General features: G+C 44.1%; 2 protein-coding genes across 2 annotated transcripts in view; one reads left to right on the top strand and one right to left on the bottom strand.

The window, feature by feature from the left end:
* The window catches only part of PEX14 (peroxisomal biogenesis factor 14), a 71,261-nt gene extending 49,409 nt beyond the window's left edge, over positions 1 to 21,852 (bottom strand). Inside the window, exons 1-2 of the mRNA XM_068158399.1 lie at positions 21,761 to 21,852; positions 18,052 to 18,099 (exon numbers count right to left, since the gene is read on the bottom strand). Coding sequence (XP_068014500.1) covers positions 18,052 to 18,099; positions 21,761 to 21,796 — 84 coding nt within the window. The 5' untranslated portion in view covers positions 21,797 to 21,852. The remainder of the gene's footprint in view (positions 1 to 18,051; positions 18,100 to 21,760) is intronic.
* Positions 21,853 to 22,636: 784 nt separating this feature from the next.
* DFFA (DNA fragmentation factor subunit alpha) lies at positions 22,637 to 26,820 on the top strand. The gene is made up of 6 exons (XM_068158400.1): positions 22,637 to 22,909; positions 23,360 to 23,521; positions 23,626 to 23,756; positions 24,434 to 24,623; positions 25,013 to 25,167; positions 25,868 to 26,820. The coding sequence occupies exons 1-6, from the start codon at positions 22,810 to 22,812 to the stop codon at positions 26,069 to 26,071; spliced, it is 942 nt and encodes a 313-aa protein (XP_068014501.1). The 5' UTR covers positions 22,637 to 22,809; the 3' UTR covers positions 26,072 to 26,820.
* Positions 26,821 to 26,931: the final 111 nt, after the last annotated feature.

Here is a 26,931-nt window from a genome sequence, read left to right as displayed (position 1 = left end):
GGTAACCCAATTCAAATGCCTTGCAGCTCTGTCTGAGAACTAGTGGAGAGATCAACGCTTTTTATCTTAAGGATTATGGATCGCCACTTGGCTGACTAACATACCCAGCAGCCCATTAGAAATACCACAAAGGGCATGCTGTTTCTCCTTCCACTCCTCAGAATTGAGAAAGCAGCATATAAAACTTCACCCCTTCATGTTACAGTTCTTAGCCTGCCTGCCTTGTTTCATACTCTAAACATACCAAGATTTATTAACCTTTACAGTAAAAACAAATAAAATAATGATGAAGTAAAAACACAGTGATGTAAGGGCTGCAGCTAGCACCGTTTATCTGTGGAAATCCAATTAGTGCTCAAGTGGCAGAGATACCTGGAAAAGTGCTCACAATCAAATCAAAAAATGATACAAAAACATTAACCTGATGGCTAAAAACTCCACATTTAAACATTTAAAGTAATAAAGGTGCTTTTATTGAGTATTTTCTATATTTCATTAGGTCCCAAATTGACGAGGAGCCCTAGAGATGCATCTCCTGGCCTTTCAGATCCTTAGACCAAATGCTTGACTTTGTTGTTGTTGTTGTAAAATGAAAAAAAGGAAGAGTGTTTCTTCTTGAATGGCAAACTTCTGTCTGCAGTAGCAACTACAGCAGCAATTGCATATGCAGGAAACACTGCAAAGCCCGCAAAGATAATCTTAGATCTCACACATTCATTCTGTGCTCACCATGACCTGAGCAGAAATGTTCTTTGATTGACTTTTGCATGGAAGAGTATCTTGATCTACCTCTACTGTTGTGCTCAACCAGAGGTTCTCCTCTCAAAACCATCACATTATGTCCCCTGGCTGGGAAAGTGACCGTATTGATGAGACAGTTGCTAGAAAGACAAGTACCCACTGTACACCTTGACAGTCTCAGAAAGGAAGGTAGGAACTGAATAAATAATGAGATTAGTCAAGCCCCTAGCAGTAGGGCCCTCAAATTACACCTGCCTACAAGACATACAGAAAAAGCACACAGTACAATGTCTGTGCTCTGTCTTTCTGAACCCTGCCACTCTGCTGCTTTCTGTCAGCATTAAATTCACTTAAATTTATTAAAAAAGGAATCAGGAGAGACTCAATGTCAATGAAGAGTAAAAATTTTCTACAGCTTTCTAAGACCACAGAAAAAGGGACAATAATACTTCCTAAGTTTGGGAACATCTGACAGAACCCATTGGTTTGCTCAGAGCAAAATGCTGCACTTGGCTCTACTATCAATTTATACATGCTGCTCTTAAGCTTTACGCACAGGAGTTGCATATACACATGCAGAACAGACTGCACTAAATGGAAAAGAAAATGCACTTAAACTCCATTCCAAGGTGAATTAACTGAGTGAAAAAGAAGCAAACTTCCTTTAACTATACAGAAAGTGCATTTATATTTCAGAAAGAATTTTCTATTTTGTATTTTGTCCATCTATTTTTAAAAGTCCAGCCGCCTCTACTACATTTCTAGGGAGAAGATTTCGTGACAGATCACCGTCAGGATTTTCACCTAATGCTAATCCTTCACTCTCTCTCTTTTTCTTTCCTTGTAATATGAATCCACCGTTCAGAAATAAATGTAGCACTTTAAATAGTTTGGATTGTACTGAGTACCAGAAAAATAGTTATCTTGTGGTTTTCCTGTTTCACTGGGCTGCTACTCACCATCATGTGTTCTGAACTGACTGGCCCTATGCGCGGTATTCTCTTTCTACAAAGAATATTCATGAATTAGTTTTCAGATGCCAAGAGTACAACTTGTCTTCAGGGAGCAATTTCTACGTCTCTTTAACTTTTGTGCCTGGTATGTAGCAAATTACAAAGAGGAATGTGATACCTAGAATCTGCACACTGAAATGTAAAATGTTTAAAATAAAGAATTCAGGACAAAACCCCTATATCAAAAAGATTCAGCACAGCACCATTCAGATTCTCCACCTCTCCATCCCCTTTAATCAACAGAGATGAGTTCTGGGTAAGAATCAGTGGTGAGAGACCTCCTGTTCCTGTCTGGAGTATAAAGAGTCCTGGTTTATTATTCTGCATTTGCATGTGGCAGCAAATGTGTAAATGCTTTAATAATACAAAAATCCCAACAGAGTGGAGGAGGAGGATATGAAAGAAAGAAATACAAGGACATTTACTTTCTTGAGAGCGAGATAGAAAGGAAAAGAGAGAAAGAAGATGACATGATAAGGGACAAAGCAAGCTTTCTGGGGTATATCTGGAAAAAGCTAGAAGAGAAATCATTAGGAAGTCCATAGTGCATCTCCAGTGATACAGTGTGGATCAATTCATTTAACGCTGCCCTGTACATTTACGGAAAAGTACTTTTGATACAATAAAGGCTCATAAACACACAGAAATTGGGTTAGACCTGTTTCGAATTCCTGCCAAACAATGGTTCAGAAAAATGAAGCTCTATTTTAATTAGCTCGACTCAAGAGTGATTTGATAACAGCAGATGCTGTCTGGATGCTTTCAGCTTGATGGGCTCCACATACATGAACTTAAGAGTGGCTTTGATGCAATTAGATATCTCTCTCTCTTTTAACATGTGTTAGGCTGAACCAATGGCTTGTGTCTATTTAACATCTTGAATCAGAGGATATTGACCCTCTTCCTCATTCTTCTCCATGTGTTGTGGAGCTAAAGTGAGAGTGGCTTATTTGGGGCTTACTCATGCAGTCTCACCAACTTAAGCATAGAAAGGAAAGGGCACCAATACACTGCCCAGCACAGAATATTAAGGTCTTAACATTAGATCTGTTTCTACCACAGATCATATTTCCTGGCAGGCAATTTTTATAGGCTTGGTTAGTCCCAATCAAAAAAAACCCTGCTGCTTCAACTGATGTCAAATTCTGTAAAAGAAGGCAGACTCACTAAGAATTCCAGACATCCCTTTCAGTTTTATGCTCCCAAAAGATACTCCATACGCACGCTGTACCAACAGAGAAGTCTCCCATCTACTGTCCACCATTTTCTTTTAGAGACAACTTCTTCCATTCCTGGAAATATTTGTGTATTAACATCTTTGCCTTTCCAAAGTGATCTACCTGCCTCACTCTACAGCCATAAAGTACAGGCGTTAGCTAAAGGACACTTGCAACATAGGAACTGCTTTAATGCATCAGGGACAAGGCTAATAGGAGGTCTTGATTTGTTAATTATCTGTCAGTTTGTCACAGCTGGGCTGCAAGGAGTGGGTGAGGGGGAATCTTTCTGCTTGGTTCTTTCTCTAAATGCTGAATTAGGCTGTCAAAACCTTCATCCCACCACAAGAGGCTGTGAAAAGAAAAGCCAGACTATCCTTTTCTTCCTCCTTTTCCCAGTAGGTTATGCTGCTTCAGATGTCCCAGCCTCCCACCATGTCTTCAGAAATGTATATGGCATATATAAAATGACCTTCGCACCATCGCACCATGCCCGGTTTAGTCAAGGGACATTAGCAGACCTGAGCATGATAAATCAGAAAGGAAATCCCTGTGCCAGGGGAGCACGCAGGAGGAATTTATCCTGCAAGGAGTCCTAAAGTTGATACCTGCTTGAATCAGCAATTTCAAAGCAGAGTTTTGGAAGTTAGAAAGCTTGGTCCTGTGAGAGCAGACAGATAGACAGACATGGAGGTATAAAGATGCAGAGTAGTGGCAAGATTCCCTTTCTTCTTACACCTCTGCCCCACGTAATCCTCTAAGAGGGGGAAAAGTTCAGGCTGTGAAATGGGATAAGGCATGGAAGCCAGAAAAGCAGAAAGCAGGCTGTGATATAGCAGTGGAATTTGTTATAAATGCTTATGCCTCTTAAATCCAGCTAAATGTGGCCGTTAAGCCATGAGAGCCTAGGGAGATCCCCACCCACTCCTCTGTTTTCCCTGCGGGCCACGTCCAGAGCATCCCATCACTCAAGTCCTCTCCTCAACAGGCCCTGGATTATGAAAAATCCCCTGCAGGAGCTTCCCACATGCACCAGACACACCCCTTTCCTACCACCAGCGATGCTTCTCCCTTTCAGGTGTGGGAGGCTCAAAATTTATTCCATGTACACAGGGGTACTGCCTGCTTGAGATGGGAAAATTGAGAGCGTTCAGCTCTAGCTTTGTACAGCTGATCAGAAACTATATATACAGTCACTTAAACTGGGAAGACTTACCATAAGCATTCCTCCAGCCCACTGCAACATGAATGAAAAAGGTGTCTGAAGTTAGATGCTTGTTTTACACTTAGGACGGCCATGGCACACAGACAGGCAGCACACAAATATTCTCTTATAGGTTGACAAAACTGGTGCTGTTCACCTTTTGAGCTAGAATCCCTTAGAACTAGTATTTCATTTTCTAGTGCGATCCACCTACCAGTACAGGGCATATCAGCTAGAAGAGCAGAATAAGAGCTCCAGTGTCCTCACCTTATTACTTAGAGCTGAGCACTAAAACGCTTTTGCACAGGCAGTCCTACCTTCCCCAGATGGGGTCTGCTGAGAAATCCACTGGAGACAACATGACTACCTTTCATCAGGTAAACTTGGCAACATTTGCAGAGCTTGTCCCTGGAAAACGCAATTTGCTAAAGCACCACTTCTCAAACTCTGACTCCCTTTTGCATTCATCTGTTGTGGTGGCTCATCCCACATTCCTCAGCTGAGATGGCAGCAAGTTCCTTCAGGAAAATGAGAGTTACTGGAATAAATGCTAACTCTTCAAACTAGGAGGAACAGAACTAAGAGCAATTACACTCAGAAAGCTGTTTACTAGCTAGTGACTTTGAAGGCTTTTGCATCCCTGGGGGGGGATATAACCTAAGTTTGAGAAACACTGCTTTAAGGAACTTAACTATAAAGAGACATAAGCATTGGTGATGACAATGTGATGACATAGCATGCTCCCCACCCCACACCTACATAAGAGTTTAGAAGCAATTTCCCAGCAGGTCCTGGTGGCCTCAGCCCCTTTGCCTTCAAAAGCTCTGCCCCACAGTGATACAGACTCATGGGTGTTGAGATGATACTTGAGATAAAGACCCAGTAATATTGATAATACCACCAGTGCAGCAGTCAGCATTAATTATTCCAAACAAGTATAAGGCAAGGCCTGTGTCTCCTAAAACATCTCTCAATCTTCTGGTCTTTAATAAAATCACCCTCCCAGCCATAGGGTGTAACTGGAATTGTACATACGCATGTGCATGCAAAAACATAAATGCATAAGGAAAGATTCAGGTCCTCATTAAAAAATGGAATAAATAAGAATTCACCAAGGAATTCTGCCAGTCTGATTTCCAGATCTGGTTTTGCTGCATTCTTGCCCAGAGCCTGCAGAGTTCTGGGTGCCTCCCTATCCTTCTCCAGCTGCACAGTCCTCTTCAAATTCAGACTTCTTGCACCTATAATTGCTAGGTACCCTGTGCCAGGCTCCTTTAATTAACCAGCCCAACTCTACTCCCTTTGGGATCAGACTAAGCTCTTTTTTATTAGTTCCATCATTAGTTCCATCAGTATCTAGGCCTAAGCAGGATACCTTATACTACTCTGTGAGTGGGGCTGTAGGGTGCTAATGACCTCCAAAGCACCTGCCTGCAGAAGAGACAAAAGAAGCGAGGCTATGAACCACAGAGAAATGGCATGCAGGGTTGATACAACACTCTTCAAAATTAACTACATCAGCAAAACCAACACAGCTTAAAATCCTCAGGAGAATGCCTTGCATGAGGGGAGCCTTGGTTTGCCAGTTAGGTGCTGCTACAGTGTTGGAAGTGCTTCAATCCAAAGAGCAGAGAGGCAAGAACAGAATAAACCTCTTACCTGTCATTACACCACCTTGCGTCAACCTTGTGATTTTCAGGGCCCCAAGAAAGAGCCAAGCATTCATAGACAGCACTATTTCCCCAAGACTCACATTCTCCAACTGACACTGTCTTACCAAGAGTTAGCATGGAAACTCAACTGCAGGCTCATGCAGTGCCCTAGAAGAGGAGGATTCCCATTTCATTGTTTGTACTTAAGACTCCATCTTCCTGTGTCCCAGGAGGACTGGTAGATCAGACTCCAGATACTATCCAAAAGTTCTTCTCTCTACCCTGCACAGTACTGCAGAACCTCTCGAAGGTAATTTCTTCAGTATTTTACCCTTGGCCGAGACACTTTCATTCTCTGAAGCTGTCACCTAATTTCCAGACAAACTGCAAGGGGGGGAGGGGGAAGGGCTAAATGCACCCTAGCCTTTCCTGGACCATGAGATACTCTGTATGTGTGTGTTCATGCATGTGGCAGAGAAAGAATGGGATGTGAAAAGTGAAAGAGCTGGCTAATGTCCTGGGATTTTGTAGGACAGGCGGTCACTCTAGTTGCACAGCTTGACTTCCCCAGAGAGTTTTCTCAAGGAGAAACCAGCCATCGATCTTGGGACACACAACTTCCAGGACCGTTCCTTATCTCAGAACAGCTTCTGCCACGAATTCCTGAATGCGCTTTAATGTTTAAATTATTAAATGCATTAATGTATTTACATTATTCAAGTCTTATGTGCATTTTTCTAAGATAATTTATGTATAAGAGTTTGAATGTCCATGACTGTTAATGTCTACAACCCTTCCTGTTCATTATTGATTCTGGAAGGGAAAAAAAAAGCCAGTGTTTTAATGCCTTATTTTTAATGTATTAAGAGTCTGAATAAGTGCATTCTCTTTTTTCTTTTGTAATTTCATAATTTAAGTAGTGCATTTATTAAACTGACACAGTATGAATTGTGGTGAAGTCTGGCACAGGTCCATGCTGCCAACGCAGCCCAACCGACCATCACGCTACTCTGCAAATCAACTACAAGCTCAGCTCCTCTTACGCCAGCTTTTACTCCCTACCTGGAATCAGAAGGGACAGAGACTACACAGAAGTATTTTTAAAATACATTTTCATTGCTATTTACACGGCTTTTCTCTGTCATCTCCATTTTGAGACAGTGGAAGTTTTCTTCTGCTAGTGATGAACTGGTTTAATGCAAACCTCTTTTTCCAATGAGCTCTGACACACATACTACAGTTTAAAAATGTCTACAGTAGCTTTCAAGTCCAGTAGCTCCAAAGCTCTTAAAAAATCTAAACTAAATATTGTCTTCTTTCTACACCACGTCTGCGCACATCACAACCCCCAAAATTTGCCCACAGCTTAATGTTCACATGCGAATCATAGACAGGAATCAGGTCACCTCCACTGCTGAACCACAGCCACTTCTAGAGCAGAATGCAGCTGCTATTCGGCAGTAGCTGGCCAACCTGCGTGCCAGCTGGGGCCAAGAATGCTGTAACAGGCAACAGAAACTACAAAAAAATGCAGGTAGCATAGGAGAGCTACCTCCGCTCGCTCCACCCACACATCAGTGGTGCTGCACGGACATGAACTTTAAATATAAATTGTGTGTAAATGCCCTAGATGTTTATAGCCAAAAATGCTACTTTCAAAGTCCAGTTTCTAGTGCCAGACAAATCCACTGCCAGCTGAGTCTACACAGAGCAACAGTGACACCCGATGGCTTTCAGCTTAACCTTCGGACACACATTCCCTGCCAGGAGAACCCAGGGGCTCTGTTTCCTCTGCTGGGATGGCAGCCCCAGCTCAAATCACCTATCAGAGCAACTCATCAAGAAGCTGAACTGCAGAGAGATAAAACTTGCTGTACGTAGGCACTGTATGTAATTATGAGTGTGTGCATAAGTTTCACAGTACATTCTGCATAATTACAGCCCTGCCTGGCACAGTTGCCAGTGCGAGCATGAACACACACGCACACACATAATGTATGCACAATATTGTGCATATGGACTTGGGAAAAGACGGAGAACAGGGAAAGTTGCTGGCTGTTGTTTTAAGAGCTGACTCTGCCATTTCTAAGGTTAAGTTTGTGTTTTTTTGCTACTCATTACCATTCTTTAACTGTTACAATTTATATCAGCATATAATGTTAAATAATTACAGGGAGCGGAGCTCACTCTAGCGAGGATATAAATGCGCTGTGGGATTCTACAGATTTAAACAAATAACACTCACAGCAGGGGGTGAGCAGATGAATTAGCATTAATATCCTGCCTGGGAGATCCCAGTGCAGTGCTATGGCTTAAATACAGATCTTTTCTGTAACAGTCAATATGACAGCTTCTAGCAATACAGCCCAGCACATTCACTAGTCAATATAGCAGCTGCAGCTAAGGAATGCCCTTGTAATAATCCATACAGCAGCCAGTTAAAGTAAATAACTTCCCTTTAACAGTCTATATCGCAGCCAACTGCATTAAAACCTTCCCTTTTAAGGTCTATACAATAGTCAGCTAAATGGAAAAATTGGCATCCTTCTTGGCAGCTTCAGAGGAAAGTCAGGCATCAAATGGGCCAGAGACTGAATTCTCCTTTCATCCTTTGGGGAACAAGGAGGGTCCCTTCCATACCGTGCTGGTGGGGAGTCCTGCAATGCTGCTATCACAGCTTGCAGTTCAAGTTTCATGAGAAGATTATGTAAGCTTCCAATGCCATCACTTCACTACTTTCTGAAGCAGTTACAGTCAATCTTTAAAAAATAAAGACCAAAACCTCTTTCTTTCCTGATCAGCATAACAGCTCAGGTAGACCACAGGTGTCCAGAGCAGCAAGCACTTACATCAAGACTCTTCAGAGTAAAGGCAAGATGCTTTTTCTAGCACTTTTACCATTAGAGAGATGCCCTAGTTCAGTGTAAAAGCAGAACCCAAACTGGAACCCTCTGTTTTAAATCAGTAGCTGGTTTTTTATTGTCTAACAAGAAGCAACAGGCTGAGGTAGGCTATGAGTCTACCTCCCTTGGACTACACCACAGCACTTCATTTTGCAATAACAATTGTGAAAGACCATAATATAAATCATGATAGAAATGGCTACAAAGCCTCCAAATCTGAAAACCAAACTGGAGGAAAATCCACAACCACAATGAATTCTGTCACAGGGCCACTACAGCCAGTGTTTGTACTTAGGGACAAATTCTGTCCTCACATACAGATTTTATACTGGTACACCTCCAGCCTTCTGTGATGAAGTGGCTGTAGATTCACACTGTGAAATAACTGACTTGCAAAACAAACCTGTAGAACTTGGACAAATTAAAGCAATGCTTCTTGAGGCAAATTAGAAAGTAAAGCAAAAAAAAAACCCTCATAAAGCACTTAATACTGAGCTTATAGTTTACAAACTGTTGTACGAGCCTAATAAATCTCTGCAGAATGAAATGTGTGGATATTCTCATATTTTCCACACTGCTAAGTGATTTTACTGAAAAGGAATTCTGCCACTAAAACACTACATTTGCTAGCTTCTTGAGAAAGATGACAACTTTGTTAGAAATTGGAATGATAAACCAGGAATGGCATTTATTTTATAAAACTCCACAAATGAAAAACATCTGCCTGCTTCCTTTTTAAGAAACTTGTCCCTTTGGGTATATATTAAAAAACATAAACATAAACCAGGGGCCTACAATCCTGCCAGATGTTTAGCACCTGGAGCCTTTTCAGATAATTGATCAGGAAAATAAATTATTTTTTTCAGGTAGCAGGAAAAAAATTATCTTTAAAATCCTTCACGTTGCCAATGCTTTAATTTGTTTTATCTCAGTTTTTAAGAAAAGATTGCAGCTACAAACACATTCCAGCTTACAGCCTCCCAAATTAAAAATAAATACACACCACCCCTACTCCAGAAGCCATGGTTTGAAGCTTTGACCATATTTTGCAAAATGACAGTTATTAAAAACAACAAACATGCATCACAGTGAGTCATCTGGTTTCCAACTTCTGAGTCAAAAGGGGCTGATTCCACACAAACTGAAACCTGGCTCTCTGACTACTTGCATGTTTAACGATTTGTATCTCTGCACCACAGCTTCAGAACAGGATGTGGAAGAAAAGAATGAAAAGGAGATGGGAGAAAGGGGAGGGGAGGGGAAGAGAAAAAGCACTTCTTTACTGGTCCCAGTGTCACTGCAAATAAAGACCATGTCAAGATTTAAACCATAATAATGGAAAGGCTATAAAGGTCTCTGCTATAATGTTTCCTCTGATATTCCCTTTCATAAATGCTCTCTTTATGTTGCATGCTTTGCAATAATACATGTAATGTTTGTGAACTAGCCCCGCTGGGGAAACTGCATCATATGAGGCCTCACAGAGCACAACATTAGAAGCTAGATAATTCATTCACTAGTTCCTCAACTTCTGTTAGCTGCACCTATCTTCTTCAAGAGAATGCAACAAACATGAGGAGACAAGTAATCTTAATCAACCTCCAAATATGTCTAGCTGCAAACAGATCTGTTTGTACCAACACATGGACATGCAGTACAGAGTTACTTCTTCCTCCAATGCAACACCTTTCTGGGTAAGACTAAAAAGCTTTTTCCCAGATCCTACATGTATAAGCAAGAACCCCAAACTCGTTCACAGCTATGCCAATTGGATCGATAGCATCCTGAGCTTCCTCTTGGCAGAGACAGTGAGACAATCAGTGCCAAGAGTATCTGCACAACACAGCCCTGCCAGCACCAGAGCTGTGTCTCCTGATGGCAAGGCATAAACACACACAGGGCCAGTTACACACTAAGCTGTGTGGAGCTCAGCTCTGCCCTCCCATAAGGAATGACCATCAGCAGCCTGAGGCACCTGCATGCCTGGCAAGAGAACACCACCCCTGCAAAAACTGAGAGTCAGACTGGAATCCCATGGGGCTCTAGTACTGGATTGCCAAATTGACCTGATACCACTTCTTGAAGCATACTGAGTGCTTGGTAGCTGACCATTACAGTGAGAACTAAATCTGTCTTTCCTGGATTGTGGAAATCTGCTGTTGAGAAAGGATTGTCAAAAATATAATGTTGGGGGTTGGGGGGAGCAAGCTCATCTCAGTCTTGACTGTAATTCTCAATCACTGCACAGAAAGTATTTATATCCTGTTGGCAGCATGTGTAACCAATGCGACTCTTCGTGTCAGAGCTGTCAATTATGGCCTTGACTTATGAGGAAAGATTAAATGAGCTAAATATGTAGAGCTTGGCTTAGAGACGAGGATGGGGGTGGGGGAAAAAGAAAATTATGTGATAACTGTCTGCAAACATCTGAAGGGTGCAGATGCTTAAGGAGGAAAGGAATCACTTAGGGTGACACAAAACAAACAGGAGGAGCAAGCTGAAAGACACAAAAAATTCTCACTATACAGCAGAGAAACTCCGTTCCAGCAAGATGCTGTAGAATGGTATCCCAAGGAACACTATCATTCAGGCCATTTGGACACTTGGCAAAACACTAGAAAGTTGACCTGAAGCTCTGATCAAAAGTTCTAACAAATAATTTTAAAAGTGGGGCATACTGGGAGTGTGGCTGACGATAGGAAGCTCTTGCTTCTCTCCAGCTGAAAAATCCTTTTACTGAAATCCTAGGCATATTTTCACTGTCACTCTTTCAGAAAGGCAATTGTCAAAGCAGCAGTGGTGTGTTATGGGATGACAACTTGAAAGACAACATGGTCTGCAAAATTATAACAAGAAGAGCTCTGAAAAAAACACAAACAAAACCAAACCAAGAACCTACCCCAAACTATTAGGATGTTTGGAAGGATTTGCAATGTAAATGAGAGAGGAATACAAGAAATATGAAAAGCAAGGAAACTCTCTTGTCCACTAAGTTGATTAGGAACTGCAAATCCAAGAATTACCCCACTTCCTAGTTTGGCAAACCATGGTTCAGAAGATGCTGGCATCATAAGTATTTGAAGGAAGCATTCCTGTTGGGAAAAGTTCTTTCAGGTTCATGAATAAGCCATTCTGCCTTTTGTGCCCCATCTTATGTTTTAGCGTGATGGAGATTCAACATATCCTTTGCTTTGAAGCACAACAAAAATGCCATAGACATTGCAATCTTTTTCTTAAGGCATGATCTCCCAGGTAAAAGTAGGAGGAAGCCAAGTGAAGAAAGTTATCACATGTAGACAGTTATAGTCTTGTAATAATCACTATCTGTCACTAGACTCTTCGATTACAGTAACAATGACATACACAGTGTCAGGTTATGGGCAAAAAGAGTCCAGCTGCTCAGCAGTATCAGAGGTAGGAGAGGAATTAAGAGTCTCTAGCGACACCTTCCACATCAGGAATTTAGTAATGTGAAGACAAGAGACACTCCAAAGAACAAGTAAAAAGTTATTTCAAGAAGCTAGAAAGGCTTCACTCCTGTGAAGTTCTTAAGCTGGTCCCTCCTCTCTGTAAACAGAAAGAACTATGGGCCATTGCTGCCCTCTACAAGTTGTTCGGCACATAGCATATTTTCCACACATGTAGCTGCAATGATACTATTATCTCACCTTGATCCCATAACCCATCATTACCGAAGTGCAGGCTGTGCAGGCACCTCTTTGCCATCACCTGTTTCAAATTACTAGGTACCCTTTGCAGCAGCTGGGCTGCACGAAACAAAGTGCTCCTGATTGTTCTGAGCAGGCAGAGCTGGGCTGCCAGCCCACACACAGCAGCCAGCTGACAGCAAAGCAGGCCATGAGCTGTAAAATACTGCTGGTAGGGGCAGCATGTTTAGACTTTCAAAACATCATGTGAACATAACCAAAAATATTAAATTCATTTATCTCAAGGGAGAAATATCATATTGTTTAAAATTTCCAAATTGTGTGCCAGTGTTTTTTTCCAGTGTCACAAAGCACTTTAGCTTCCATTTCATCCTTTGGTGAGAGATCTGGGATCTTGGGAAATCATACCTAATGCTAAAAGAGATTCTATTCCAGTTCCTAGTACTTTAGTTTCCTTGCAAGTTTTGTAAGGAGCAACTTAAAGTATTACAATTATTTTAAAACCATCTTAAAAGTCTTCTGACCACTAATGTGGGTTTGTCTGAAAAGCAAACCAGAATTGTTTCAGAGCTCTACAGATCAAACTGTAAGATGCTAACTCACTGCAGTGACAGTACCAGAAAATGACTGCACCTCTCCTAGTTGTTATGCTGCCTCACCCACCAGCTCTGAAGTGTTGTTTAACCTATAAGCTCCTAGGGACAGGCAAAGCCATCATTACCTTCTGAACAGTCTGACAGGGTCTTAACCTGCTTTGGTCTGTAACCACTGCAAGTTTCTAGCTTTCCTACATTCATGTAACACTACACCAGAAGACAGATCACAAACTGTTATAGCCCATACTCTTTTAAAACTGGGTTTTAAAGGAATTCCAAGAAAACTTTCCCACTGACCTCAGGCAGGCAATTTACCTTGACATGGCAATGTTCCTTTCACTATGCTCAGTAAATAAATTTGCATGTACGCTTTGCACATACTAATATATTTGTCTGAATCAACCCAGTAAAAAGAACTGGCAGATTAAGTGAGTACATTTTGCATGAGCAACAGAAGTCAGTGAACATGCAGAAGAGACAAAATCAGCCAAAACCCCAATAATCTCAAACTTATCAGAAGGTCAAACATAAGAGAGGTCTGCTTAGTAAATCACAGGATTCTCTCTGCAGCACACCAAAGGCGGTCACACACCTCTGGCTCCCTGTTGCTGGCCCAATAAAACTGAAATCTGCACAGAGATTGCCCTCCACAACCTGATGGGCACTGGGAATCCACAGCAATACATTCAGGACCTCCCCACATGAGCTGAAGTGTTATCACACCACTAGGGTTACTGCCTGGACTGGAGGTCACAAAGCTGATAGTCTCTCTTTCCCTCCTGCTGACAGTGGTAAATTATCCTAACTAATGTTTCGCTGGGGGCTATAAGTTGGTTGCCTACTGACACTGGCTGTCTGGAAATCCCCTCTGGATAGATTTACTTTTAAAGAATCATTCAGTGTAGGCCAACACTCCGAACAAACCCTTTGTGGCAGACAGAAAATTTGTACAGTAAACAGGTATAAATCTTGTCTTAAACAATAAAGAGTGGGGAAAATGAAAGAAAAAGCATGATGGGGGTATCCATCCCATACACTCCAGTCCCTCACATCATTTCTGGTAACAAAAGTCCTTCTGAAAAAAAAACAACTTTTTCTACAAATCTAGACTAGGAGCTTTGAACTGTAAAGAAATGAAAGGGCAGTGCATGCTATCCCTTGAGTAAGAACCCATTCCAGAAAACAAAGTATGAGTTTTTCAGTGCAAATACTGGTTTTGTCTTAATTTAAACAACAATTTGAGGCAAACAAGAATCTTCACATTGTCCCATGTAATTCTGTGGGGTTTGATGGGGCAGAAAAAGCAACTATTCTCAATCTATGAGAACCACTTTGGAATCCTAAATGAAATTCTTTTTAACCACAGTCTAATTAAGAAATTTAACAAAACAGATGAAGTTGAAGAGGCAACAAAAAAGAGAGGATCTAATAATTCTATTGTCTGTGTAAGGGGTTAGGCATTACCAGAACCCTTAAAAATTTGTAAATCAGCTTAACAAAGGATGGGGAAAAGCCATGAGGGCTCCAGCACATCCCAAAAATCTGATTTCTATAGAAGCAGCAGTAATTCTTTTCACCTTGTACATTTCAATAGCCTTTAAAATGTGAACAAAATGTCCATATTTCAGTGTTAACTGCCGTCACTGCAACTAGAAATAGAAAGAAACAGCACATGCTAAGAATGAAAGAAGTTAAATAATCCTGCATCCTTTGCTCCTCATACCATGATCCAGGGATTTTGTAACTTAGTGAGAAAACAAGAGAGTGTTTGACATTTACAAGAAGTGTTTATATATTTACAACTAGTACTTCATCCACCAAGCACCAGCAAAAGAGTATTTTGGGGCAGAAAAAAACCCAAACAAACAAACCCCAAAAAATAAACAAGCAGCATGTGGAAAAGCCTCATTTATAAACTCTACTTCCTTAGGTTGTTCCTACAGCCCAGGCTCATGCAGAAGCTCTCATATGTGTAACCTTCATAGCTGCCATTTAGACTGCAGCAGACTTGGCAGGAAGAAAAGGCCAACAGCAAATATATTCAAATTCAAGTATCTCAAACGCATCACAGAATGGTTAAAAAGCTACAAAACACTGCTAGGGAGAGACAAAACAAGCTAAAAAGAAAAGCTTTTAACTTCTTTTCATAATTGCACTAAAGAGAGAAATTAGACCAAAGACACAAAGATTCAAGAAGAGAAGGGAATTTTCTAACGCTTTAATCTCACAGAAAGGTTCTGTCCTGTTGTCCTGTGCAGTTATTGCTTTCACACATCCCAGGACTTTGCTTTGAGTGGCTGCAGAAAGACAAACATATTCCAATTCCACAAGTGTTCAGAGGATTATCAGAGGTGGCTGCACATACAGGCAGAAAGGGATGCAGCAGTGTTCAGTGATAAGCTGGACTCAAGGAGAAGCTGATCTCGCACTGACGATGACAAACGTGGCTGTAAACAGCAGCAGAGCGAGATGCTGACACTCTGCTAACACAAGGTTACACTTCCCACTCTGGAGCTACATGGCAAATTTTAATGGGCCAAGACCGACAGCTAGGGAAATGAGTGTCCGCTCTCAGCTGCACAAATTACAGTCCTCCCCATCCCCCCAACTCATTCTCCACTGTCAGAACTGTAACACAGTGACCTCTTATTAGGGAATATTTTTCAGTTGGGGCAGTTTATTGTAAGGACACTGGATAACTCAAGGGATTAATGGGAAGGAGGTAAAGTCCCCTATCTCCAGTATGGTATCTCAAAACATCAGAAGTGGGTTGAAGGAAGGGCAATTAAGAGTGTGACATGAGTTTGTAGAGCTCCACTCTGAAGGCTTCGGTAAGGTCATAAACCCCAGCAAAGTATGCTCTGAAACCCCAAAATGCAACACACAATCTGATGTGTCAGACTGCATCTTCCACATGATCCTGCAGAACACTGAAATTCTCTTGCAAACAAGTAGAAATCATTGCTTCTCCTGGTCCTGAAGAAAACAGCAGACTGGGAGGTACAGAGTACACAAAAGGCAGTGCACACAGCAGAAGGTATTTAGCACCTCACAGGATACAGTGCCCATTACAATCATAAATAGAATACAAAACCAGTTTGAGTCTATAATGACATCTGTTTTAATTCTATTGTTTTCTCATACTTGTGCATAAAACCACTGACATGTTCAAAACAGGTCTCAGTCCCAGGAAGTCATCAACTAAGTGAAAAAAGTTGAAGGGGTACAGAGCAGAATTTGGTCATGGCAGCCTTTTCTCCCTCCTTTGGATTCTGTAAGTCTTCAACTGCTCCACACCAGATTTGAAGCCTGAGCACATGCCGCACCCTTACAGGGCCATTTGCTGGATTTCTGCCACGGTTTGTTCCGGTGTTTCCACAAACATTTTCAAGCCATGGCACCATGTGCCTACAAGTCTGCCTCATGGGCCTGGATCTGCTGCGTGCACTAGAAGACAGCCTGCACGATCCTGGCTACAGAGAAGCCACAGTGCTGTGGTGGAAGTCAGGTCATCTGGCTGACAGAACTGAACTGCTCATTTAAATAAGGCTTCTACAGATAGTCAGCTGGAAGCAATAATGACAAAGACTTCAAGAATTTAATATTAAAACAACAATTAATAAAAAAGTAAGGAGAAAAGCTCCACCTTTCAAAGGGTTCCAATTAGCTCACATGCAAGACTCACCATTGTGGAAGTTTACACTGAAGTTCTTCAAATGTATAAATATTTTTATGTGGTAGGAATATACACCCATACAGAAAGATACACAACGGCTGTGTGCTTCTTCCAAGCAGTTCCTCAGTGGCACACAGTGAGAAATTAATTACATCGAAGGTAATGTTAGAATCTGCCTTGAGAAAGAGAATGAACTGCTGACCAGCAGAGGCTGTGGTGACCTGCTGCCTGCTACAACCTTCCTAAGGCAGGATAAGGGGGGAAGCAACCCCCAAAAACCCAAACCACCAAGCCCATCCAAACTACCAAACCACATGAAGTCAACAACAACTTCAGGTCATCTCGTGTACAGATGTGCAGTTAAGGGATGGCACAGTATTACTAGACTCGAGAGATTTTCACTGCAGAGCTTAACAGAATTCAGGGACAGACATTTCATTAAGTCCATTTTATTGACCCTTCCCAGTTCAAAGCCTTTACCTGAACCTCTGTCCTTTAAAAATCAGCTCCTGATTATTGCAGGTAAGAGTTACAAGGTAAAAATACTTTCATGTGACCAGTGCCACACTATTACGAAAAGTACTTCAATCTTCTCACTGCAAACAACCTGTGTTCACTATGATCACTAAATGAAAGCCAGAGCAGAAACTCAGTTAGAGATGTATATGTTTAGGAGAACACCATGAGCTAAGGCTTTTGGCAAGGTTTTGACTGAGTTATAGAGGGCTGAAGAGGAAAGAAAGAAAGAAAAAGAGGTTGTAAAAAAAAAATATTGCAGCTCCAGAGAGTGGTGGCTCACTTCCCAGGCTTTTCTTTTCCATTAAAAAAGAAAACAAAACAGGGTTCCCTTAGTTATCCTCACACACCAGAAATCCCAGAGCTCTTTCCAAAATTATTCTAGAGTGAAAATATTGGATCACACACACTGCCAGCTGCCAGACACGTCTAAGCTCACCCTGAGTACATCCGAATATAAAAACAGCTTGAATGAGGTCTCTGAGCAGCAGCAGAGCATTTTTTATTAGACAATAGCACTAGGAATATCAGTTTAAATTATGGTGCACAGGTCTGTCTTCTCTTTACTAAATAAGCAGTGATCAAGACCATATGTTGCACACGTGTAAGACCAGCAGTCCATACTCAGAGACAACTCAGTGGCCGAGCTGACCCATGTCTAACCCCAGAAAGACAGAGGATAAGGTTACAGGTCAGAATTCTGAGGTCAACAGCAGGGCAAGATAAGGCAGCTAACACCTCTTTCACAAAGTACCAGCTCCTTGGAAAAGCAAAACAAGAGATGCAAAATGATGCAGCAAAGTGAACAACTCATATAGACTACATTATCAGCAAGAAATTGTACGTTGCTTCTTAAATAACTTACCAGTGGCTCTCGAGATGCTGCATTTTCAGTTGCAGGGCTGGAGCCAGCCTGTAAAGCAGAAAGACGAGTGAGGTTACACTGCCACCTCATGGACACAAGCAGAAATACCTGTCTGTTAAGGCCACTACGATAAAAAGCATTCAGACAGACAACTACTCGTTCCTAGCATTAGGTCTGTGACGATCTGAAGACAAAAAGGTCAGAATCATAGGGGGAAAAAATAGTTCCAGCAGTCCCCATTTCAAACAATAGAACTAATTAATTCACAGAATCAGCAGAGCTTGCTTTAGGGAGTCAGTAGTCAACAGCCAGAGAGACTACTGAGACATGTCATGAAAGAAATGCTCACCCTAAATCAAATTCTGAAATACATGGCACAGTGAACAAACACAGCATGAAACTGGGACTCCCTCTGCTAAACTCTCAGTTGCAACACTTGTCACACTGTATGGTGCAACAGGGCGTTTTCATCATATATGGAGTGAGGATAGCAACTTGCCTGTCTCAAAGGTTCCTGATGAGCACTTGACATCCCCAAAGAACTCTGCAATACTAGAAGAAAGTAAAGCTGCAGAAGCCCTAAGTACTGCTATTGAAGTGGACGCAAAAGTACCTTGCTCTGATTCCATGGCTCCCTTTCTCCTCTCCAGAAGGACAAATCCTGACATTGAGCTTCTCCCATTTTCATGATCCACTAACACACCCTTTTTTTTCCACACTATTCTTCTAAAGATTTCCAAACCACTATGACTTAACTAACCTCACAAGATGTTAGCAATGCCAGTGCCATCCTCATTTCCCACACATAATTAAGAGATGTAATTTTAGGGCACATGCTGAACAACCTTATCTTGCACGCAGGGCAAGGGGGGTACACAAGAGGAAACTGAAATTATTTGACTGAATAAAGACAGAAAGCCAAAAATTGGACTAGACTTAACATTCAGGACCTTCTACCCTCCAGGCTCACCTGCAGTTTTGCTTGTATTCACCTACACATCAAGAACAGACATAACATTTTAGCATAATCTCATGTTTCCAACTGTGGACTTTTTTTCACAGACCAAAAAAAGCAGTTTCATCTCAGCTGTAATTAGCATATTTCAGCTCTCCCAAGGGAGACACACCTAAGTTTTGCCATAAAATAGACTTATCTTGGCAAATCATCTAGTTGGTTTTTTATCTTAGGAGTGGTGGCACATACTTATTACGTCAATGGTTAAAAAAAAGCATGAAGACTCAGAAGAAAAGGATCCTATTCATTGAACATACAAAACCATGAAGCTTTCAAGTGACAGCAAAGGTCCTTAGAGTGACTTTTTGTCCTCCAACTTTTACACAATTTACTGCACCTCCAAACTATCTGAAGACTTCTTTTTTAACTCAGCTATAAACTAGAGGAAAAAAATCTCGATCCATGCAAGCATTTACCACAAGAGGGCGCCAGAAACTCAAATATACCGCCGCTTAGCTGCTTCCAGAAACGAGCATCACCACCAGAGCCCAGCCGCATCTCACAGCCAGGCAATGATTCCCTAGAAAGTCCCTTCATGGGCAGCCATCCTCATTTTGGCTACTCCAGTCTATATCTGCAGAAATTTCAGCCACTAAGACTTCACTTTACACAACCACTGCAATACCACACAGGAAGTCCACCGCTAGGTCTGTCCGTGGCAGAGACAATGCTATGTGGTACCAAGAAAAGGATACTTTTCTATCACTGGCTTCCCACTTCTATGTGCACAGTGTATTTGCTTTCAAATTGATTATAGCTGGATGAAAGAAAAGTCATGAACAGTCTCCAGATCCATACGAAAACAAACACAAGAATATGGCTTGTATGATTTGTGGGTAAGTTAACTGCACCTGTTTAGGTTGTGGTTAAACTTATTTGGAGCACATGCTCTGCTCTGTTTCTTCAGTCAAGCCCCAGGACTAACACAGGTATCCTGTCATGGCTAATACACTAAAATACTGGGCATGTGCCTCAAACTACAACTGATGAAAGCACATGGCTGATGCAAAACCATTCAGTAAGCCTACTGGTTGGTAAATTTGCCTTTCACAATCTAGGAGGAGATTTGTGCTGGTTAGTCAAGAGTATGAACTTTCTGTAAGTTACTCCTATTTCAGTTTAGTTCAATGAAGTTCCCTACAAACTCAGCCTCCTCAGTCCAAAATAAAAAGAGGTTCACAGTGACTTAGTCAAATCTGGATGGATTTGAATGATTGCATAAAAGTGTGTTGGTGGCAGACTTTGCTCTGTTTTCTTCCCTGTTGCTGAAACAGACAGACCTTTCATCTGTTGGCTGCAGGAGGGCCCTCTGCAGCCACCTAAAGGTTTTCACAAAATTCCATTGGTATTGCTTACTGAATCAGAGGTGAGATAAGAGAGCAGCCAGGGGCTCACTCAGTTCGAGGCAGGCAGCGTTTGCAATGAAGTACAGGGTACTTTGGCTCATATGCAAGCCAGTGCAACTGACTGGAAGCCTACACTGTACACAACCATGTTAATTCCATGTTTCCCCTCTGACTCCTCCATTCATTTCAGGTCTCACTTTAGAAGTATCTTAGGCTTTCAGTATGTTTCTTAAGCATGCACTCAAGCCAGCAAACTTACATGTCTCTTTTACTCTACCCATTGAAGTTTTGTACAACATGTATCATTGCTTTGCCCTTTGATGCTATTGGTTCAAGAATCTTCCTCCCTTGCCGCTGCAGAAACATTTTGTCTAACCAGTACTCCACCTCATTTCACAACTCAGCTGACACAGAAACTGCTTCCCTTCTCCCTGCCGGTGGTTTTGCTTAGTTTTGGGGATTTTTGGGGGTTTTGGTTGGTTGGGTGGGTTTTTTCTCCTGTTCAAGTGTTTTATTGAGTCTCATATGCAGATCCTGAGATGAAGACATGCCTAGTGCAGAGGCCTAGCCTGACACCTCTTCCTCCCAACCCCACATCTGGCCGCTTGCTGCTGCTGTCCCGTGCTAGCGTATGCCGCCTTACGCAGCAGGATGCCACGCTACAAAACCCACTCGCTGGGGACCCGAAGCTCCATTGGTGCCACGGGACAGAGGGGATAAAAGCACTGCTTACACGCACCGAGCCGCTGAGCAGAGCGTCCCGGCCCTCCCCACAGACAGGGTCCCCGCGGCCGTGACGAGGCACCGTGGCTCCATCCGGGCAGCAGCCCCTCGCCGGTACTGCAGCGCCAGACCGCCCAGGGGCAGGCAGGAACCAGGGGGAGCGCAAGGCGCACATCTGGGAGCCGCTGTCGCAGGCCTCCGCCGCCCCTCTGGGTGTCGGTGTTGTCGTCGGGGCCGCGGCACCGACAGGCCCTGCCGTGAGGCGACCGCTCGCGAGTGACCGTTACGACAGGTGTGGAGGAAGCGCGCGGGGGGCGGCTGGCGGCGCGCGGGGGGCGGTTGGCGGCAAGGCCGCGCACGTGGGGCTGGGGGCGCAGAGGAGGGGCGCGGACCAGCGCGCGCGCCCCCCACAGCCGGCCGCGGCGGGAGGAGGCGGCAGCGAGGGGGGAGGACACGATACACGGGTACCCAGCGCGGGGGGGGGGGGGAGGGAGAAGAGTTGCGGAGCTCTCTCTTCGCCCACTATCCCGCGGAGGTGGTGGCGGACCCCTCGCCCCACCCCGCCCAGCCCGTCCCCTGTCACCCTCTGCCCGAGCCGAACGGCCAGAGTGCCGGCCCCGTCTACCTGGCTGGGCTGCTCCGCTTGCTCCGAGGAGGCCATCTTCCCAGGCCTGGCTAATCCATCCCCGCCCAACCGATGGAACGCCCCCACCGCCGTTCCCGCGCCCCGCGCGGTCCACTAGTGGCTCTTGCTGCAGGCAGAATGAATCGAACGCTGGGGCAGTGATGCGGCCTGTGGTGCGAACCACTACTGCTATGAGCTTACGGCCTTCTGTCGTGCTGGGCCGGGAACCAGCGGTTAGGCTGGCTTGGGGCAGGGCTGGGGACCCTGTGAGGCTCTTTGGGCTGCCTGCCAGAGAAGTTTTCCCTACATGGAAAAGCCAGTTGGGCCCTTGACAAAACCCACACTGGTGTGCAGGTGTGGCTGGACCATCGTGCACCGCCGCTTATGGGGGTCACTATGGATATCAGTCACTGCTGGTTTACTGTTCCGGCTCTAAGAAGGCTGATATGAGAGGCACAAACAACGGGGACAAGTTTGCAGGAGATCCCACGAGGAACGCCCTTCGCTTTGGCAGCCCCAGGGCTTTCCACCCCGATGGAGCTGCTCCAGTACATGCCAAGACGGACTTAGTACCTGCCTGCTTTTGAGTTTACATGATGATTTCACAACCGGCACACTCGGCTCTAGAGGAATGCAGACACACTCGTTATTTTTTCAAGTAATTAAGTCGCTGCCAAGGCTAAAATAGAGGTTTTCATAGACTCGTTTTAAATAGAGTATTTCTTGAACATCCCAGTTCCGCCGTTCAGCTTAGCTTTGAGAAAAAGCATTCTCAGCGACGCAACCAAACAACGACTGGCGGCAGGGCTGCGCACGCACCAGCCCCGCCAGAAGCAAGTTGAAACTGTACCGAAGTGCACCGTGCTGTCGGCGATTCTCATTCCTACTCTCAAGCCACGGGAGCGGGATTCACGCCTGGCCGCCCCAGGGCGGGACTTGCAGGACTCTGTGCCCCAGCGCGCCCCGCGGCCCGTCCCGGCGAGCACCGCGACCTGTTCCGGCGGGCTCTGCGCTCGCCTCCGAGCGTCGCGGGCGGACGGGTGGTGGCGATGGCGGCGGCGCAGTTGAAGCCCTGCCTGGTGCGGCGGAGGGACGGGCGGCAGCAGTACGGCCTCGCCGCCTCCTGCTTGCGGGAGCTGCGCGACAAGGGTGAGGGGCGGCCGCCCGGGTGTTGCGGTCTCGGAGCGGGGAAGCCAGTGGCTCCCACTGGGTTGTGGCTGGTCCCCGGTGGGCTCCCTAGTGCCGCCGGTTCCAGCCCGCCTTCTCTTTCTAGGAGGTGGCGGGTCTGTGCCGCGGAACAGACCCAGAGAGGTCTCTGGGTGACGCTTTGTAGTAGGGAACGGGAAGGAAGGCGGGAGGCGTGTGGCAGCGGTTTCACTGAAATGCGATACGTAGGGGTTTGCATCAAAAATGTTCATTTACGGGGGGAAAACGCTGAGTATGTGCTAAAAACGAGCTGATGTGCAGAGCTGTGTGGAGACAGGTACTGAATTACTAAGGGCTGCTTGTATCTTGTGATGGGTATAGCAAAAGGGCAGTGTGTATGTCGCTTCTATTACTTCATTTATTATTTCATCAGGTACTTTCTCTCTTCTGCAGCTTGTGGCATTCTATCTATTGATAAGACCGGGGAGCCCATCACCTTAGTACTGGCAGAAGATGGCACTATTGTGGATGATGAAGACTACTTTTTGTGTTTGCCTCCTAATACCAAATTTGTGGCCCTGGCCAAGAATGAGAAATGGTCCAGCAAAAGCTTAGGTATTCTGTGGATGAGGGGCGGGGTGTTTGGAACACACCTGATGAAATGAGGCTGTCTCAGGTGGGTCAGCAATGACCCCTGAAACTGGTGACTCTTGTGTCAGACAGTGGAACAGCCCAGCTCTCGGAGGCTGCAGATGAAGTGGACTGTGGTGCAGAGAAGTGGAAGCATCTGGCCAGGCAACTGAAGGATGACCTGTCTAATATCATCTTGATGTCTGAAGAAGACCTCCAGGTACAACGGGGAAACCTCCAATTCCTCTTCTTGTCTCTGCCCATCATCCACTTAAATCAGGAGGTGGCAGAGAACAGAATAACTAAACACGATCCCAAGCTTAGTTCAGCTGCTATTGGTCTGTGGTGCTAGAGTCAAATTCTCCTTGAGGGGAAACACAAGTGTCTGAGGAGGATGCACTTCATCACTGGCTGCCCCTCACAGTGGGTCTTTCCAGTTCTGGCAGTGGGAGGGTAAAAAGTCAAGATGTGGCCAAATGGTAGCTGTGTAATGTGTCCAGAGACAAAACTGAGCAGCAGGCCGGATTTATCTGCTCCAGAGTCTGAAGACCTGCTGTCAGTTTTCACAGCTGGTTGAGTATTTGCCTGCTTACCACTTTGTATGTGTTGAGGCATGGTGATAATTGCCTCTTCTCCTGCAACGTCCCAAGTGAGGGTGCTTCCACACTTCCCTGGATGCCTTTTGGCTTCTGGCAAGGAATACAGGCTGTTGGAGTGCCACTACAACCTCTCGTAATGAGGCTGACTTGCTGTGACAAGAAACATTGTGAAACATGCTAGGTCTCATGAAGGTGGAGGCTCTGTCACTCAGGAATTTTCCTATTTCTACTGTCATCTCCACAGTGGAGCCGGTTACTCAGGCTGTCTATTTAACAGGAGCACTCTCATTGCTTTAAGGTGCTTATTGATGTACCATATTCAGACCTGGCAGAAGAACTTGCCCAAAGTCAAACCAAAATCCAGGTATTGCAGGACACCCTGCAGCAGGTGCTGGACAGACGGGAAGAAGAACGTCAGTCAAGACAGCTTCTGGAACTCTACCTGGAGGCCTTGAAAAATGAAGATAGTATCTTAAGCAAAGTAGCAGGTAGGGAGCACTAGGATGCCAGAGAAAGTTTTTCAGAGATGCCTGAGGTAGTTAAATGGAATAAATAAAGACAAAGTGAAGGACTGGAGTGAGTCCCTTGTGTGGCAACTCTTAACATAGTTGATGTAATGGCTGGAGTAGTGTAAGAATTCCCTGTGTGACACCAGGAGGCTCTCCACTGCTGCATCACATTTCTTAGAATGCCCAAGAGTAGAATACTGGGAGAAGAGCCTAAACCCTGTTGTAATCCTTAACATGATTTCTCCAGTTAGAGGATGCACCAAGACAGAATGGGTATCTTTTTTAATCTCTAAACCATCAGAGTAGTCCAGGCCACTTTTCCTGTCCTGTGTTTTGTCACAGGCCGTAACGACTCTGCTAATTTTCAGAATCCGAGACTGTACCAAGGAAGGAAATGGATGAGGTTGACACAGGTGCCAGCCATGCAGGCACTTCTGCCAAGACAGCACTCAGTGACCACATCCTTGCTGCTCTGAAAGAGAAACCTGCTCCAGAGCTGTGCTTGGACAGTCAAGATCTAGAGGTGAGTGAGAAATGATGTAACCTTATCCTGGCAAACCTCTCTTTCTGGAGACAAAGATTATAAGGGAAGCTGTCACTACTTCTGGAGACTCTAATGTCCATATCTCAGTCTTTTTCTCCTCCTCAGCAATACTACCCTCTGCTCAGAGCTCCTGTAGTAGCCAGTTGACACAATTCCAAGTACTGTAGTCTCTGAAAAGCCACAAAATAATTTTGGTTTTGGTCTCTTCCAAATTGTAGTCAACCAGGGCTTCATCTGTCTTACCAGCAAAGCAGGGCTTTTTTTGTATGGAGATACATCTAACTATGTTTCTTTTATGCATCCTAAATCAAAATGAAAATCTTATTGTTATTTAATAATCTGTAAATAAACACAAGGCTTGGAAAGGAAAGTCTGCTTGAACTTTAACCATTAGAAAGCATGTTCTTTCTAACTGTGAATTTGCTGCTCTTGCTTTTCCTTGCTGTAGAAACTGTGTTATGTTCCTTTGAACACCCGAATATAGCTTCCAGCTCTTAAGTATTGGTAGAATATTGAAAATCCAGTAGCCCACTAGATAGGTGGTGAAGGATGGGAACATCTCCAGTCCCAAATTGCCGGTACTGAGTAGGTGTCTTACTGCTGTTCTTACTGTGGGTAGGGGGGTGAATGGTGGAAGAACAGTAGAAAAGACACTCAGAGTAAATCTGTCTTGCTACAGTTGGTCTTGAAAGAAGACACAGAAGCCCTGGCCTTGGCACTCAGGTGGGACAAGCACAAAGCTGAAGCTCTGCAGCAAGCCTGTGATCAGGAGCTCTCCAAGCGTCTACAACAAGTGCAGACTTTACATTCCCTAAGGAGCAGCTCAAAGGTCAAGAAAACACTACCCTGGGGGGACTGGCCTAGTTCAAAACGCAAAAAATAAGTGCTGCTCACAACGTGGGGGGGTTGCACTAGAATCAATACACGCAAGGTCCATCCTGGGCGCCACGGTTTGCTGGTCATACTGCGGTCTGGCTAGAGACAGATAAAATCTGGACATTGTCCTGAGGCTTAAACTCTTGTGATGATTCCAGTGATGTGTAACCAAAGGGATTCTGACTTTTTGCAGAGTGCTAGAACAATGGTATTGCTAAACACAGCATGTAAGAGTTCAGCTTTGAATACCTGGGTGGGAGCCAGAAGCTTCCATCTGACAATAGTGGATATGGCTTCTGAAACCCCAGGCAGCTTGCTTACTTTGTCCTCCCACCGTTTTCAGTGTGAAGGATGAAAATCTTCTGGAAGACACTTTGGGGCACAGTTAATGAATAGGGCAGAGGGGTTTGCCAGCTTCTGTCTGGCCTTAAGCTCCAGCCTGGGATCTAGGAACCTAAATTCCCATGATAATTTTGCCAGTTAAAGTGAGCTCAAATCCTTTAGCTTCAGTGCTTTTTCTGTGTGGAACTGCTGCCTCTCGAGTGTGGTGTAAGCACTAACTTGTAAAACACTGTCAAGGTGGAAATAGTTGCTGTGCAATGCTGTGAAGCAGAAGACTTGTGTTTGTCTTGTCTGGATTATGCTCCTGATCACTAGTGGGGTACCATGGCACTTTTGTATTAGCTGGCTCACCTTCAGATTTGTTGAATTCTTTTTTGTTTTTTTTCCTGGTATCATTAAAATCCTTTTACTGTACTGTTGGACAAGTTCTGATATTCCCAACAGCTGCTATGATTAAAGAATATGCTGCGAAGTGCAGTATTACCTTAAGGATAGAGGAAAAAGAAATTAAATATGGAAACACTT

The sequence above is a fragment of the Melanerpes formicivorus genome, unplaced genomic scaffold (assembly GCF_026170545.1).
Source record: "Melanerpes formicivorus ecotype bairdi unplaced genomic scaffold, bMelFor1.0.p_v2 SCAF_39, whole genome shotgun sequence".
In the NCBI taxonomy this organism is placed as follows: Eukaryota; Metazoa; Chordata; class Aves; order Piciformes; family Picidae; genus Melanerpes; species Melanerpes formicivorus.
This window is presented reverse-complemented; position numbering and strand designations above follow the sequence as displayed.